At 49.7% G+C, this 14632-nt stretch overlaps 1 protein-coding gene across 1 annotated transcript in view; it reads right to left on the bottom strand.

Annotated features, from left to right (window-relative positions):
* The window catches only part of WWC1 (WW and C2 domain containing 1), a 66633-nt gene extending 61057 nt beyond the window's left edge, over positions 1 to 5576 (bottom strand). Inside the window, exon 1 of the mRNA XM_082063685.1 lies at positions 5270 to 5576. Within this exon, the coding sequence (XP_081919811.1) occupies positions 5270 to 5388 (119 nt within the window). The 5' untranslated portion in view covers positions 5389 to 5576. The remainder of the gene's footprint in view (positions 1 to 5269) is intronic.
* Positions 5577 to 14632: the final 9056 nt, after the last annotated feature.

Raw genomic sequence — 14632 nt, 5'->3', positions numbered from 1 at the left:
CAGCTGCCCTCCCCAGTTCCAAGTGAGTTCACACAAGTGAGCAAGCACCGTGGCTCTGGAGGCAGCGCCTGCAGCCTCCAAAGCTGGCAACACATCCTACCATAACATACAGACACACAAAACCCACAAATCACCCCCACAAAAAACCAACCAAACAAAAAAAACACCAAACAAACAAACAAAAACCACCAAAATAATCAAAACCTAAAACCAAACAACACCAACAATAAAATTTGATTTTTCATAACTGAAGAGGTCTGACTGATTTCAGCTCTAATCCACTTTCTCCAATCACGGGTGCAGCTTGCATTAATTCATCTTGGAAGACTCTTGATACTAACAAATGAAAAAAAAATTGAAGTATCACAACCTTACTTACTGCCTGTTTCCCTATATATTAGCACTTATATAAACCAATTAATTTTCGTTTACTGTGGGGGAAAAGTTGTAAGAACAGCACAAGTCCTCCACATTAAAACACCTGCTCCCAGAGATGGCATTTAGATGACTATAAAGACCACATTTCCATCACTCACTTCTGCACTCATGGAAAATGGTTATAAACGGTATCTGTGGGCATACACTGAACTGTCTGTTCTTTATAAAATAGTCAGCTATTTTGGGGAACGCAAACGTGAGAAAGCAGCAGATTCACATACATATGGCAGGGTGTTTGGCACCAAACTAGCAGCCTTCAGCTGCACGACCCACACTGCTGCCAGGGACCAGCGAAGAAGCTGCAGAAGAGAAATGCTCCATCTTCGAGAATTCTTCTCTCTTCCCCTTATGCTTACTGATATTCACCTACAGAAAACCACAGCTCCTTTTACTCTTCCTGCTTTTCACTTCATTTCTTCTCACCCCTTTATTTTGGAAAACTCGCACATTTAAGTTAGCTATATTTAGCTTATTCCAGGGATTATAATTATGCTATAATCCAAGTAGTGGACGGTTAGATGGGGAATTTTAACATGATGATCACATTTCTAAATCTTTCATACAGGAAGTTTGGATAACAAACATGAAGAGCAGACTGGGGATGAAAAGCTTCAGGATCAGGATCATAGAGAAGGCAAAATACGCTGCAGTATTTCACATCGAGCCTAGAAGGCAGACCTAGAGGGGCACAGCAAGATGATTGTGCTCTCCATATGACACACCTAGCTTTTGTTCACTTAGATCCTCAGGCTCAGCAAGCCTGAATCTTCCTCTATAAATAGGCAGCCCTAACTATTTTGAAAGCACTAAGTCTTCTACATGTGACAACATGTACATTGGCACATATTGGCCCCAAGCCTTGGCAAGTCGCTTCCCTAATTCTCTTTACCAGAGCTCTGCTCTGTGGGTTCAAACTGGAAAAACCTCCATACGGAGTAGGAGGGGATTTCAGGGAGCAACTGCGGTATCTAGGCTTTCATTTAACTAACATCTCCAACCCTTTACATCACTAAGAGCCCTAAAAAATTGAAGGGCCACCAATTGAGGCACTGCTGCCTCCTGAAACTGAAAACATCTGCTGCTGTTTAGCAGCTTCACCAAGCTCAAGCTAGAAGGGCTCCCATTTCACCAGCTTTCCCTCTCAATAGGAGCCTAGTGATTGGGGTAAAATGAGAAGTTCAGTAAAAAAATAGAAAAAACTGTTTACAGCATCATGCCAGCAGGATGAGTATGACAACACAAGTACTGGAGATCGGGACAGGTTACCAGGCATCTCCAAATCCTTGGTACAATCAGGAAGCTTCTGGGTTGAAACACAAAGAGAAGAGAGAAAAAACTATGATCTTCCAAGATAGTTTGAGGAAGAGTAGAGGTTGCCTAAGCCTGGTGTAAAGAACTCAAGGAACCCACATAAACCCAGATACACACCTTTAACCTCACACCTGATGAAAGGAAAATCTCATCTGGGGCACTCTTACTGCAATTCCTGATTCATATGGGTGTTTAAGAACAGGCAGCAGCTGCTGCTAACGTTTCTGAGACATTCTTATTTTCTATTTGCTTAGCAGCACAGCAGCTTATAGTGCAGACGCACCCTCTGTGTTAAGAAAGCAGCTGGGACAAGTCTCCCATATGTTTTACCAAATGGTATGTACTGGTGCATACCTGAAAGATCATGCTTTTTTCTAAAACCAGGAATGACAAATTTCCTCCCCTAGCTCAGGAAGGTTTGATCTCCAATTATACTGTATCCAAGTCTTGAATTATCTCATTTCAAACAAATCTACAAAAAAATTCAGCTATGTGAGCTTCCTTTTACAGAAGGAAAAACACAGTAGTTTGGGGTTTTTTTCCCCACATGGTCACTAGAACTACCTTACAGCTTTTTAACCTGAAATTCCTGCCTACAAGGTACCTTGATTCCTTTCTCTTACACCATACCACAAGCACAGTAACAGTTAAGTCACAAAATTCTCCAGATTACTGAACCTTAGATGATTTCCCAAAATGCTCTAACATCCACAGGCTTCCCAGAACTGCTCTGAAGTCTCGTATACCCTTAAAGGGTATGAGGCAAAAATGTACTGACCTGCGGTTGCTTCAATCCAGACTTCAGGTGTCTGAGCATCACTCAAGTCAGCTCTGCAGGAGAGTGAGATGCCACCAGGTGCCAGTGACCTCCTACCAGCCAAGTCTAATGGTCCCCTTACCCCCAGCCCATCTGCAGGACTTGTGCCATGCATTACAGGAGCTGGAAAACCACCAGCCCAGCTTTTGATTTCACACAGTCCGAGACCAGATGAGATCCCACCTTCCACCCCTTGCTGCCAACACCCCCATTTGTCCCTGCCAGGCCTGCTTCCCATTAAACCAACCTCCCTTAACAGGGCTGCAAAGCTGACACCAACTGTTGTCACAAAAACAATGGTCAAGCCCATGCCCTGAAGCTAGATGGTATCCCTGCTCGAGTTTACTTCCACTAAATTAAGCTAGAATGAAAGATTTAGGGAAGGTTTAAAAAGCTCTGTGCCCTATCTTTAGCTACCAGTTGTTGCTCCCTGAATAAACTGATCAGGTATTACAAAGGTACAGTCCCAATGACACGCAGCTGGGTTCAAAGTGAGCCCTACCATGTGCACCTTCCTCCACACTCCTCCAACCTGCAGTTTTACATCCATGTTTCCTGATATCTACTGCGTTTTACTGAGTAAAAGACAGCATGCGTAGCTACAGCAAACAGAGGACAAATACGCAAAGCAGCCTCTCAGGTGCAGAAGTTCTAAACATGACTTGTAAAAGGCTACGCTTAAAATATTTAAACTTAAAATACGCTTAAAAAAACCTTAAAATAAGCAGTTCATAAACCCAAGTTCACTACTGCAGGGAGTAGTTCACTTATGACTTGAGCAGATCAGAAATTCCCCATCAGCAGGTTTTTGCAGACAGTTGAAAAAGAAACTCCCTTCCTGCGATTTTGCCAGAGCGGTGCTTCAACTCAAACAAGCACAGGGACCCCCAGGTGATGGGGAAGTGCTGTGTCAGTTATTCTAGCGTTGGACCAATAAGCTTTTCAAAGCCTTGAGGATTTTCAGGAGGACCGTCTAATTCAGCTTGTTTTCTTGGTAGTGCTACTAGAAGATGACTCAGATTCAAAGCTTGTCGGGGCCATGTGTATTCAGGTGTATTTCTATGTGCACAACAAATGTCATGTGATATGACTTATCAGTATGCGTTTGAATATTCTCCTTTAACAGTGGGGAGTAGGTAATGTTTCTGCGACAGCTCAGTACACATGTGTAAATAAAGCACCCATTTAGTCTTTTCTGTCATTTTTGAATCACTAACCACAGACAGATGAGAATTTTTATAAGCCGCTATTAGGCCTATCAGGTTTCTCGCTGTCTTCATTCTCTGTAACAACATAATGACGATGGGAAAACACTCCTAATTTAAGCTTGTATTGATTTATGAAGGTTAAAAAATACACCTTGAAACAACCCTGTTATTAGCTCTTCTTGACCACATTACTGAAACAGAAGCCTCAAAACAAGTTCCAAACCCCCACCCAGCAGCAGGTTATATTTGTGTACAGCACACACAAGGATTATTCCTGGAATGCAGAACACTGTTTAAAATCTTGTAAAATCAGACAATCATTCACTTCCATGCCTAACAAAAAAAGCATCTAAGCAGAACTGGAAAGAAGGCAAAGTACTGACATCCTGCCAGCAATGGAAGCTCCCTCAAGGAACTGATTCCTGGAGCAAGGGGAAGAAAGGAAAACAAATCCAGAAATCACACCGGCTGCCCTACAACAAGGAAAACACTGTCAGACGGAGGAAGCGTGTAAAATTTACCTATGACAAATCGCATCTTCAGATTGTTGGAATTTCCAGCGCATCAAGATGGATTTTTTTGAGTCTGTGGGTCTGGGACCTTCAGCTAACACAGCGTTAAACTTGAAATTCAGAAACCTGCGATTTCAACAGTGATCCAGAAGTTGAGCTTCCCGCATGCTCGAGCAGCCGTATGCTGGCTCGCTGTAACTGCCTCAAGGATGGAGCCAGAACGTGCCAGGACAGAGCGTTGCTTGGAAAATGACCTGGCTCTTGAACAGCAGACTGTCTGCTGTTTCTCCTACTTTTTAAAGTGAGCAATATAGGGAAAGAGCTCACTAGAGAAAGTGGGAGCAAGAGGAGGCTGCTGGGAAGCAGAAGGATGATCAGAAACACACCCTGAAGTGGGCGATCTCAGTAATCCCCACGCTCACCCATGCCATGGAACGGCTTGCACAGGTGGGACACCACGCAGGGTCCGACCCACCGACACCCCCTCACCCCACTTCGTCAGTCCAACCTACTCCAAAGAGCCACCGCTGCTCTCAGGGGTATGAGCGGGGCTGGGGAGGGGGAAGGAGCCGTCACCGCTCTGGTGGCACCTGCGTTCCCCTCCCCCGCGACGGCAGCGTGCGCTGCAGATTTGCAAGATGTCTGGAGAGGGGAAAGGAGGTGGGTAGGGAGATGTGAAGGACAAAACAACAACCGCCCTCACTGATCGCCCTCCGCCCCTCTCCTCCCGAGCAGCAGGCTGGAGCCCAGCGCCCGGCCGCGGGTAACGAGGCGATCGCGCTGCGCTCCCTCCCGCGGAGCAGAACCGGGGCCGGGAGCCCGGCGGGAGCCGAGGGACGGCGGCAGCGACCGACCGGGCAACTCGAGAGCGAGGAGCGGAGGCGCCGGGCTCGGGCACAGCTCTGCCCGCGGGGATCCCACCCACCTCGGGGAAGCGAAAGGGCCCCGGAGCCGCGTCTCCCCCGCGCCCCGCCGCCGCCCACCTGTCGCGGGGGTCGACCCAGCTGGTGGTGCGGCTACCGTGGTCGATGTAGTACACCTTCCCGTCGTAGTCCCGCGCCTCCTCCCAGCCCTCGGGCAGCGGCAGCTCCTTCCGCGGCATCGTCCCCAGCGCCGGCCGCGCTGCCCCATCCACCGCTCCGCTCCGGGGCGGCGGCCGGGGGGCAGGGCCGGACCGGGCCTCCCCTCCCGCGGGCTGCGAGCAGCGGTGCGGGGGCCGCGCCGGCCCAGCCGCGCAGGGAGGCGCCGCCGCCGGGCAGCCTCACATGCCGGCCCCGCGGCGGGGGCGGGGCGCGGAGCCGGCTGAGGCGGGCGGAAGCGCCCGGCCCCGCAGCCGCGGCGGGGCCCGTCCGGGGAGGGCGGCGGGAGAGCCCCGGGTCAGCCCTGCGGCGCGGGAACCTCCGGCCCCTCACGCCTCCATTTCCTGCTCCGCCGGCGGCCCCGGCGAGTCTCGGGGCGGCTCCGCCCACCCGGCTCCGCCCCGCCCACCAGCGGCGCCCCGGGCGGGGGATGCCGGTTCCTACAGGCTCCGCCCCGCCCCGCCGCCGTGCGCACGAGGGCGCCCCCTGCCGGCGGGGAGGATGGGACACCTGCAAGGGGGGCGCCGGAGTTGGGGCGCTCGGAGGCAGCGCGGGTGGGGAGCGACGGGGCCAAAACCGGGGGGCTGCTGTGAGAACCACTCAGCCCCTCTCAGGAGACACAGAAAGCAGAGGATGGGATCCCATGAAGATGGCCGAACACGCCGAGCAGGGGCTGTGTGGTGTCCCCGGTGTGACATGTCCCGTTTGGTCGTGGCACTCGCACAGACCAGCACATAAACACCTCCCCGAGCAGGGGACATCCCTCAGGCTGTGTCCCTGGCCCACGGGTGTGCTGCCTCCCGGTCCCGGCTGGTTCTGCAGCAGTGCAGGATCCCCCCGTGGTGCAGGACACCCCAGCTGTGCAGGGCACCCCAGTGGTACAGGGGGTGCTGGGGCCATCTGGGTCCCCACAGGTGTTGCCACCACCAGGGCACGTTTGCCAGTGATGAGTGAACAGTCCATGGAACTGCCCGTGTGGGTCTCCATGGGGGTGAGGTTGGTGACTTCACCACTTACGCGGCTTCAGGAGTGAAAGCTCTTGGCAGCTGGGCATGTAGCTACAGTAACACCATCACCAGAAGGCAGGGCTATCAATATAAATTTCGCTAGCGCAAGAAGGGCCCAGGGACAAGGCATAAGCCAGCAGGTGGGTGATGGTGTCCCCAGTGCACGGCATGTTACCCCTTCCAGAGCAGCTGCTGCCGGGGCTTGGCTGCTGCCAGCACCTGAGCTCAGGCACAGCTGCCATGCAGGGTGTAAGGAGCTACGGGGATGTGCCATCTCCAGATTTCAGTAATTCAGGCTTGAACAGACTGCCCATGAGAACATGTCACAGTAAAAGCTCACGCAACGCCATGCGATCAGGCCATGAGCTCACGCGGGTGACCTGCACGGCGTGGCCATCAGGGGAGTTCTGAGGGTGGCAGCGTTCTCCCTGGGAGCAACAGCCAACGCCGCTTTCCTACTGTCAAGGGTGAGGGAAAGCAAGAAGTTTTGTAGAGCTCTGGCTATTGAAACAGCAGAATGGGGTGGGGATCCCTGCCAAGCACAGGGGTGGAAAAGGAAACTGGAGGATGGGAAGAGGCGAGCCCCGAAGGGCTGGAGAGGAAAAGTGAGAAAGACAATTAGAAATAACATCTCATTTTTGTGTCAGATTTGGAGGGTAAGATAACTTCTTTCAGGCGTTCTGACAACCTGCTGGGAGTCAGCACTGCTGATTCTCCAGAGACAAAAGCAGAATGCAGTAGCAGTTGGCTGGTGAAGTGGTTGAACGGGGAAGAAAATGAAGACAAGTAAAACTGAACATGCAGCATTTGGAAAACAGCCTGATTTAACTCCATTTTATCTGAAACCAAACTTGCAGGGAGCAGCTAAACGTGTTGCTTTTACGAACAGGACCATACCCACAGCATTTACAGTAAAAATAAAGCAAAAAGAAGCGAGTTAACACTGTATCTGCCCACAACGTTAAACCAATCTTGTGGTTTCTTGTGGAAGGGCAGGCTCAGTGGGAGCTGTGCCGCTCCAGCGAGCAGACACCGGGAGCCCTGGGCCCGCGCCAGGAGGGCAGGGGATTTCTACAGGGCACCGGGCTCCTCTGTACGGCTTTTAGTGTCGGGGATAATGATGTTTCTCTCTTTGTAAAGCACTCAGCAAAGTACTTAAGACATTTAAAAGGGAGAACTGTAACAATAGGAAAAAATCAGCAACAACTAGTTTTTTGAAATATTACCAGAGAAGCAGCGAATAATGAAGTGATAACAAATTAATGCACATTTTCATTTCCTGTATTTGTGGTCTTTTGTTCAAGCACAGAGATACTTCCAATCGGCATTTTGTTTTGAAGTGTTTCTTCACATTTTCAGAACCCGTGTAGATCATCTAGAAAAAGACTATGTAAAGAAGCCAACCAAATACCTTTTCCGGATGTCATCAACTGTGTTTATGAGGAAAGTAATTGTGTAGTTTTTTAAAGATAATTGCTTTTGAAATAAATAATTGAGAAAATATTTGCAGGTAGTTCTGACTCAGGTCAAAAGAACCCCTCCACCCCTCTTTATTTTTTAGCTCAAAAAAACCCCACAAACCTCTCTCACTGAAACACATGAATTGATGAATGTAATCAGGACTGTGCATATGGTAACTTACTCCCTTTTACCACTTACACTCACAACAAAAGAATTCAGCGTTATCAGAGTCTGTTTGAACTGTATAGCAATAAACAAACAGGTGATTGTTTTCTCATGAGCAGAGAAAGGGAAGGTTTGGTTCGCAGGTAAGCTCTCAGCTATGTGAAAAGGAAGAGCAGGGCAGAGAACAAGGTCTGCAGAAACCTCACTTTGTTGCCCCGGGGTCAATGTCTCTGGCATGACCTCGTGTGCCCATGCCACTGTACCAGCCAGCTCTGCTGAGCCCACAATGGAACGGGTGATAAATTCTTCAGCAGCAAAAGCAGCCATTTTCTGTTGGTAATTTCTGGTTTGGAAAAGCTGGTTGCTTGCTGCCTTTTTTTTTTTTTTTCCCCTGATACATTCAAAAGTCTGTATTTTTGTACTCAACACATAAAGCTCTATTCTTAACTGACTGTGAATAACAAAACCACAAACGTCAAAAGCTACTAGAGCACAATATTGGTCTCTTAGCCCCCAACAGGTTTCTTCAGGTGTCTGAACTGAAATAGGAGGAAAAATGGGTTTGAATTCAATTGAAGGGAACAATTACATTTACCTGAAATGCCACATTTTGGTTAAAACCTCTAGCATTGTTCAACTTGAAGCAATCTTACTGTTTCTGGGGAGGGTTACCTTACCCTTCTAGAAATCTCGTCCGCACCCAGCCCACCCCCAGACTGTACGTCAATGTTTTTCAGTTTTCAAATGGCATTTTAGCTTTTAAGAAAAGTCAAAACCAGGTTTGGAAAGAGGAAACATTTCATTTTGGAAGCACCCCAAAGCTTTCCCACTTTCAGAAGCTCTTTCCAGCCTGGCAGGAAGGGCAGAAGTGCCCATGGGCAGGGAAGAGCGCACACAACCTGCTGTACTTTCCAGTCCCAACGCGACCGGAACTTTCTGTGAACATTGGCAAAGCCTCTTCATTGTTTTCTTTCAAAGTATCCATTGCTGGAGGACTTCAAAAAGAAAAAAAGAAAAGAAAAAAGCAGCTGACGTCCACAAAGCCGTCCTGCAGCTCAGACAGGTGTCGGCTGTGTCTTGCTCAGGTCCGGCCGGTCCCTGCACCTCTTGTTCCAGATGAGGCATCTGTCATTTTGCTCTGCACACAGCAGCGTTTGGTCCAATGCTCCCTTATACACACTGTCATGTAGTCTGGGTGAGATGCAAGAGGTTCAGGTTCCTCTAGCAAGGGGACAATTAAATCAGACCCGTGCAGCAGGCTGGGTTTCCCACTACCCTGGGAAGCTGGCTGGCTGGATTGCTGCTGTGTTTTGTCCTCTCACAAGAGGGTGGTAAGAGGTCCCTGGCTAGTTTGTTTATGAAACAAGGTGCTATTCAACTGTGCCCCAACTGGGCACTGTCTGGAACAAATGATTTCACCTGGGACTCGCTCTTTAGGGCATGTGCTGATCGTTCTCCCACAAAGTGCATCCATGCAGGGGGGGTGTTGCTGGCCAAGTGTGCTACATGGCCACATCCTGAGTGATTCAACAAAGCTGCTGAACTCTTTGACTTTGTCGTACAGAAAACAAAGCTCTGGGATGTTTTGTACCTTTAAGCTATAGGTAAGGTCTTACTTTCTGACAATTTTATTTTTTCTCCTATTTCACACTCTACATTACTGGGGAATAGAGCTGGGAGCAGTGGTGCTGGCCAAACCCCAGGGGATTTCAGCAGTCCCACAAAGTGTACTGAGAGAGCATGCAACCATCCTTCTGTATTAAAAACAAACCCACTTTTTATCTTTTATTATGTATTCAGATTTATGGTTTCATATGTTCTCAGCCACCTAGGCAGGAAATAAAAAGCTGAGGTAGTTGTTAGCAAATATTCTTGACCATACCCGAGGTACTCCAGTGTGAAAGGAGTTTGGCTCAAGCTCACAGAACAGAGGCACCAGTTACACCAGGCACTGGGGAGCTGAACTCAGAAAGGTTTGTGGTCCCTGGGTGAGGAGTTCACTGTCCTGTTGATGATTGGCAGCACCTTAACACAGGGTTCAGGAGCCCCTATCCCTCCGGCTTTTGTTTCTGTTCTCAGCCTTACTGACAGCTCTGGCCACCCTCATACAGCCGTGCGCAGGAGACACCATCGCTCCCCTAGACAAACCACCCGCTCCCTCATCTCTCCTTCAGTAATTGCTTATTTTTCCTTCCATCCCATCAACCCAGGTTGCAGCGTGACCCACCAGACACCTGCACTTCCTCAGCGAAACAGCAAACAGACTGACTTAAAGCACACAAGGTTCTTCAAGGGGCTGGTGTCAAAGCTAGCAGAGAGTGGAAGAGTGATCAATAAATACATTTAAAAAACCAATTAGAATAGAAAGGACAGCTGGAAAATACATGTAGGAAGGTTTAAGATCTGCTCACCAAACTAAATAATAAAAGTTTGTGACAAAGAGGAAAGTTTAATTCAGCCTTCTTTTATAAATGCCTCAGGCAGCGGATTCTGGATTTCTAATGTTAAATTTCAAGCTACCTTTCCTCCTACTGTTTATCATAAACAACATTAGTAAACATTAGCGTAGTTCTTTATGCTCCACTCAGCATTGAAAACATTGAGCAGAATCCCCCATCTTTGTTTATTAAGTAGTAAATATATAACTTGCTTTTGTGAGTGCATAGGATAAGATTGTGTACCTAAGGAAAAAGTCAAGAATGTGTCACATGGCATCTAAAACAAGATTGAAAAGTAAAGGCAAGAGACCTGTGGCTGAGTATAGAAGCTACAGCCTTAAGAAGCCTCAGCTGCCGTGAGCCCTGTGAAAACAAATGCATTTGCAGCACTAGGTCTGTGGGACTCTGTCCAAACTGAGCCCTCCTCAACCTCCTGTGACACAGGAGGACGCAGAAGTCCTCAGGTTTGCACTGACCAGATGCTCTTGAGCTACAGCCACATCACTGTATGCTTGAACAACAGCCTGTCAGGGCTGAAACCACGTTTTTCCAGTCCTTTGCTCTGGGTATTTTTTCAGTTACTCTGTTCAGAAGTAGCTTGCCGTAACCAGGAGTGTGAGCGTGTGGCAGGGCTGTAACACAGGGCTGTTGATGACACGGGTCTGCAGGACAGTACCCAGCCACTGCTGGATCAGGTTCTCCCAAGCCATGGGTCAATATTTACTTCAGCACAAGCATTCAGGCCACAGGCAAGGCTGGCTCCAACAGCAGCATCGTTAGCCCCCAAAGGCAGGAAAATGCTTTGTTAGCTGAGCTTGGCCTCAGAGAATGGGATATGTCACAGGGCAGCTGCGATAGGGACTGTTCTTGTGATTCATGGGGCTGTCCAGGCTGCCACAAACACATTGCTCAGCCATGGTTTTACTCTGTGTCACCTTCGCGATCCTTGGCACTTTGTACACCTGCACCAAAGATCTTTATCTTTCAGCAAACAAGCCTGCAGTGAGGGAATAAATTCCTAACTATGACCTTTGGGTGCTCTGAGATTTTTTTTCACCTACAAACAAAATAGGATTTTTTTTTTTTTTTTTTTTTTCCAAACAACCCTTATCTCTGTTGTTTTATAAGACTCTTGTATACCCACTGGAAACACTGCACTACAATCTTCTCTTGACATTGCTGGAAAGATCGAGTCTCTTGTCTTCTCAGAGCGTGTGGACACCCCTTGCAACATTCACTAGGAGCCGAATGTGTGTTTTCTATCTTGCAATAACTGGGAGCTGCTTAACCTACATGGGAGACCACCCCAGCGAAGCCAGAGCTCTCACAGTGGTGAGAGACTCTGATACCAGCGTGACCCCTGTGCAAGTCCCCAAGTACTCAATGTCCCCCATGGGGCACCCGCAGCTCTCGGTAGCTGCCACCCAGCCGCTCAGTGTGGGGCTGTGCTGGGGACATAGCACTAGTGCTGAAAGGCAGAGGCAGGGCCGTCCTCAGTAGCCAGCCCTGGCACAGTCACCCTCAGTTATCAAAAAAAGAAAAAATAAAATTTCCATCAACCTGTCAACCTACATGACATAAAAATCCATTTGTTTTGTATCAGTTGCTACTTCTACCAGCCCGTTACTTGCCCAGAGGTATGGAGGTCTCCTCCCATAAGCAGTTTTCTCTTAATCATTTGTCAGCTCACCAGCCACAGAGCTGCCCTAGCGCTCTCCACATTTCTGGCCTGAAAATATGAACTTCCACATTACTGCCAGCGTGGCTTGTGACTCCCAAACCCAGAGTCACCTACAACCCCGTGCAGGTGTCCCACAGCAGCGGGAAAGTGGGACATGCACAGGATGCGGCAGAGTTGGAGCTCGTCCTGGTCCAGTGTGACAAGTGTCTTCTGCTGCACGTGAGGAGGAACAGCCTGCATGTGCACAGGCTTGGAAAAGGAATTGTGTCCATGTGCACTGATACTGGTAATTGCATTGTGAGCTGTAAAAACACCACAGTGCCAGCATCATGCCCCTTTCACAGGGGGAGTGGCCGGGTGGGGCAGTGGAAGCATGAACTACAAACTAGACCTGCTTCCTCAGGCAAACAGGCGTGAATTTTAAAACACGTAGAGTTTTGCAGTTCCGTAACACCATGTCAAATATGACTGAGAACAGTATTTTTCCCTTTACCCGTGTCAAACCTTGTGGAGGGTAACGAAGCTGCAGGAAGCACCGCAGCGCAGCAGCCCCGCATCCCACGGACCGGCTGGAGGAGCAGGGGGTGCGGGAGGTGGGAGAGGAGCGGAGAGCGGGAGGAACGGCGGGTGTGGAAGGCGGGGGGCCGGGGGATGCGGGAGCAGCGAGGGGTGCGGGAGCAGTGGGGGATGCGGGGGGCAGGAGGGAGCGGGGGATGCGGGAGATGCGGGGCCGCGGCGGCCGCAGCCGGGGCCTCGCTCGGAGGTGCGGAGCGGGGCTCCGGGACACGCCCCCGCCAGGCGCAGCTGCTTTGTGACATGTGCTTTGTGACATGTGCTTTGTGACATGTGCTTTGTGACATGTGCTGGGGCTCAGCACGGGGCCGCGCTCAATACGGACACGGGCGTTTCTGGAAGGATCAGCCCGGCGGCGTGAGCTCTCTGCCCAACTGCAGTGGGGGGGCTTGGTGACACGGAAAAGGCTGAGACACCCAGTGCCTTCGTGGCCTCTGGTCTTTCCTGGTCTGATCTGCCCAGGGAGACGGTCTGGAGCAAGGAAGACTTTGCGTCAGGGCCAGGATCAGGTAAGGGAGCAACAAAAGGATGTGGAGGAGCTCCCTGGGATGTGCAGGGATGCAGCTGGGAGAGCTGAGGGAGGTGGCCCATGGCACTTCCAGGCTGTTCCCTGCTGTCTTTGGAGGGTCATAGCAGCTGGGGGAGGTTCTGGGCAGAGTGGCTGATAAACCAGGGTGTCTTCTAACATCCAGGCTGGAGAAAGGGGCTGACAGGAGCCTTGTGAATTTCAGCAAAGGGAAGTGAAATGTCCTGCATGTGGGGAGGAAAAGCCCCAAGTACCAGTACAAGCTGGGAGCCACCCAGCTGGAAAGCAGCTTTCCAGAAAAGTACTTGGAGGACAACATATTGGCCATGAGCTGGCAATGTGCCTCTGGGGCAAAGCAGGCCAGCAGCATCTTGGGCTGCGTTAGGCAGAGCATCACCAACAGCTTGAGGAGGTGCTTTGTCTGCTTCTGGGTGACCTGGTGCAAGACAGATGTGGACATACTGGAGAGTCCAACATGAAGATGATGGAGGGACTGGAGCATGCAGTGTATGGGGAGAGGCTGAACTGGAACTGTTCAGCCTGGAGAGGAGCTGGCTGGTGGTTTGGGGGGGATCTTATTGGTGTGTAGGAGTATCTGAAGGGAGGAGTAATGATGAGGGAGCCAGGGTAGTCTCAGTGGTGCCCAGTGACAGAACAAGGGGCAACAGGCACAGGTAGAAATACAGAAAATTTTAGTTAAACCTGAGAAATACTTATTTTACTGCAAAGGTGACTGAGCATTGCACAGATTGGCCAGGGAGGCTCTGGTCTCCATCCTTGAAGATATTCAAAATCTCACTGGACGTGGTTCAGAGTCCCTCCTCTGAACAGCAGGTTTGCCTCTCCCATCCTGTGACTCTGTGAGACCTGAAGGAAGGAGATGAACTCCAAGTCCTCCCTCAGGCACCACCCCGTGCTTTTTAATCAGGGCCCTGTGCTGTGTCAGGTGTGAAAACTGTCCTCGCAGGTGTTCATCAGGGGCTTTTTGACAGCCTGCCTTCCCCATGTGGGCAGAGAGCAGGCATTGAAGTGGACATGTCTTCAAAAAGACCACTACCACCCATAGAGGTGAACAAGAGTCTCATTTTTATCTCTTTTAATCTTTCTTAATATTTTACTTTAATTTATGTGATTGCTTCAGTTAATTAAGTTGGGAAGGGAGAGGTATTTGAAACAATCACAGGGCCTGGGCTGTCACAGGGTGGGCAGTAGTACAGCCAACACAACGCTGCTGGCAGGTTTTCTTTGTATACGCAACCACAAAATTAGACTAAAGCCTGCCAGAAGCTGCCATCTAAAGACGTAAAACTCCTGTAAATGTAATTTCTCCAATAGCAATGCTGTTGAGCGTCTGTAACACAGCACGGACAGTGTTATAGTACACTGTCTGCCACCTTCTGTACTCATGATGGCTTA

The sequence above is a fragment of the Streptopelia decaocto genome (assembly GCF_964273445.1).
Source record: "Streptopelia decaocto genome assembly, chromosome: 12".
In the NCBI taxonomy this organism is placed as follows: Eukaryota; Metazoa; Chordata; class Aves; order Columbiformes; family Columbidae; genus Streptopelia; species Streptopelia decaocto.
The sequence above is the reverse complement of the archived record's forward strand: the minus strand, read 5'-3'. Positions and strand labels throughout refer to the sequence as shown.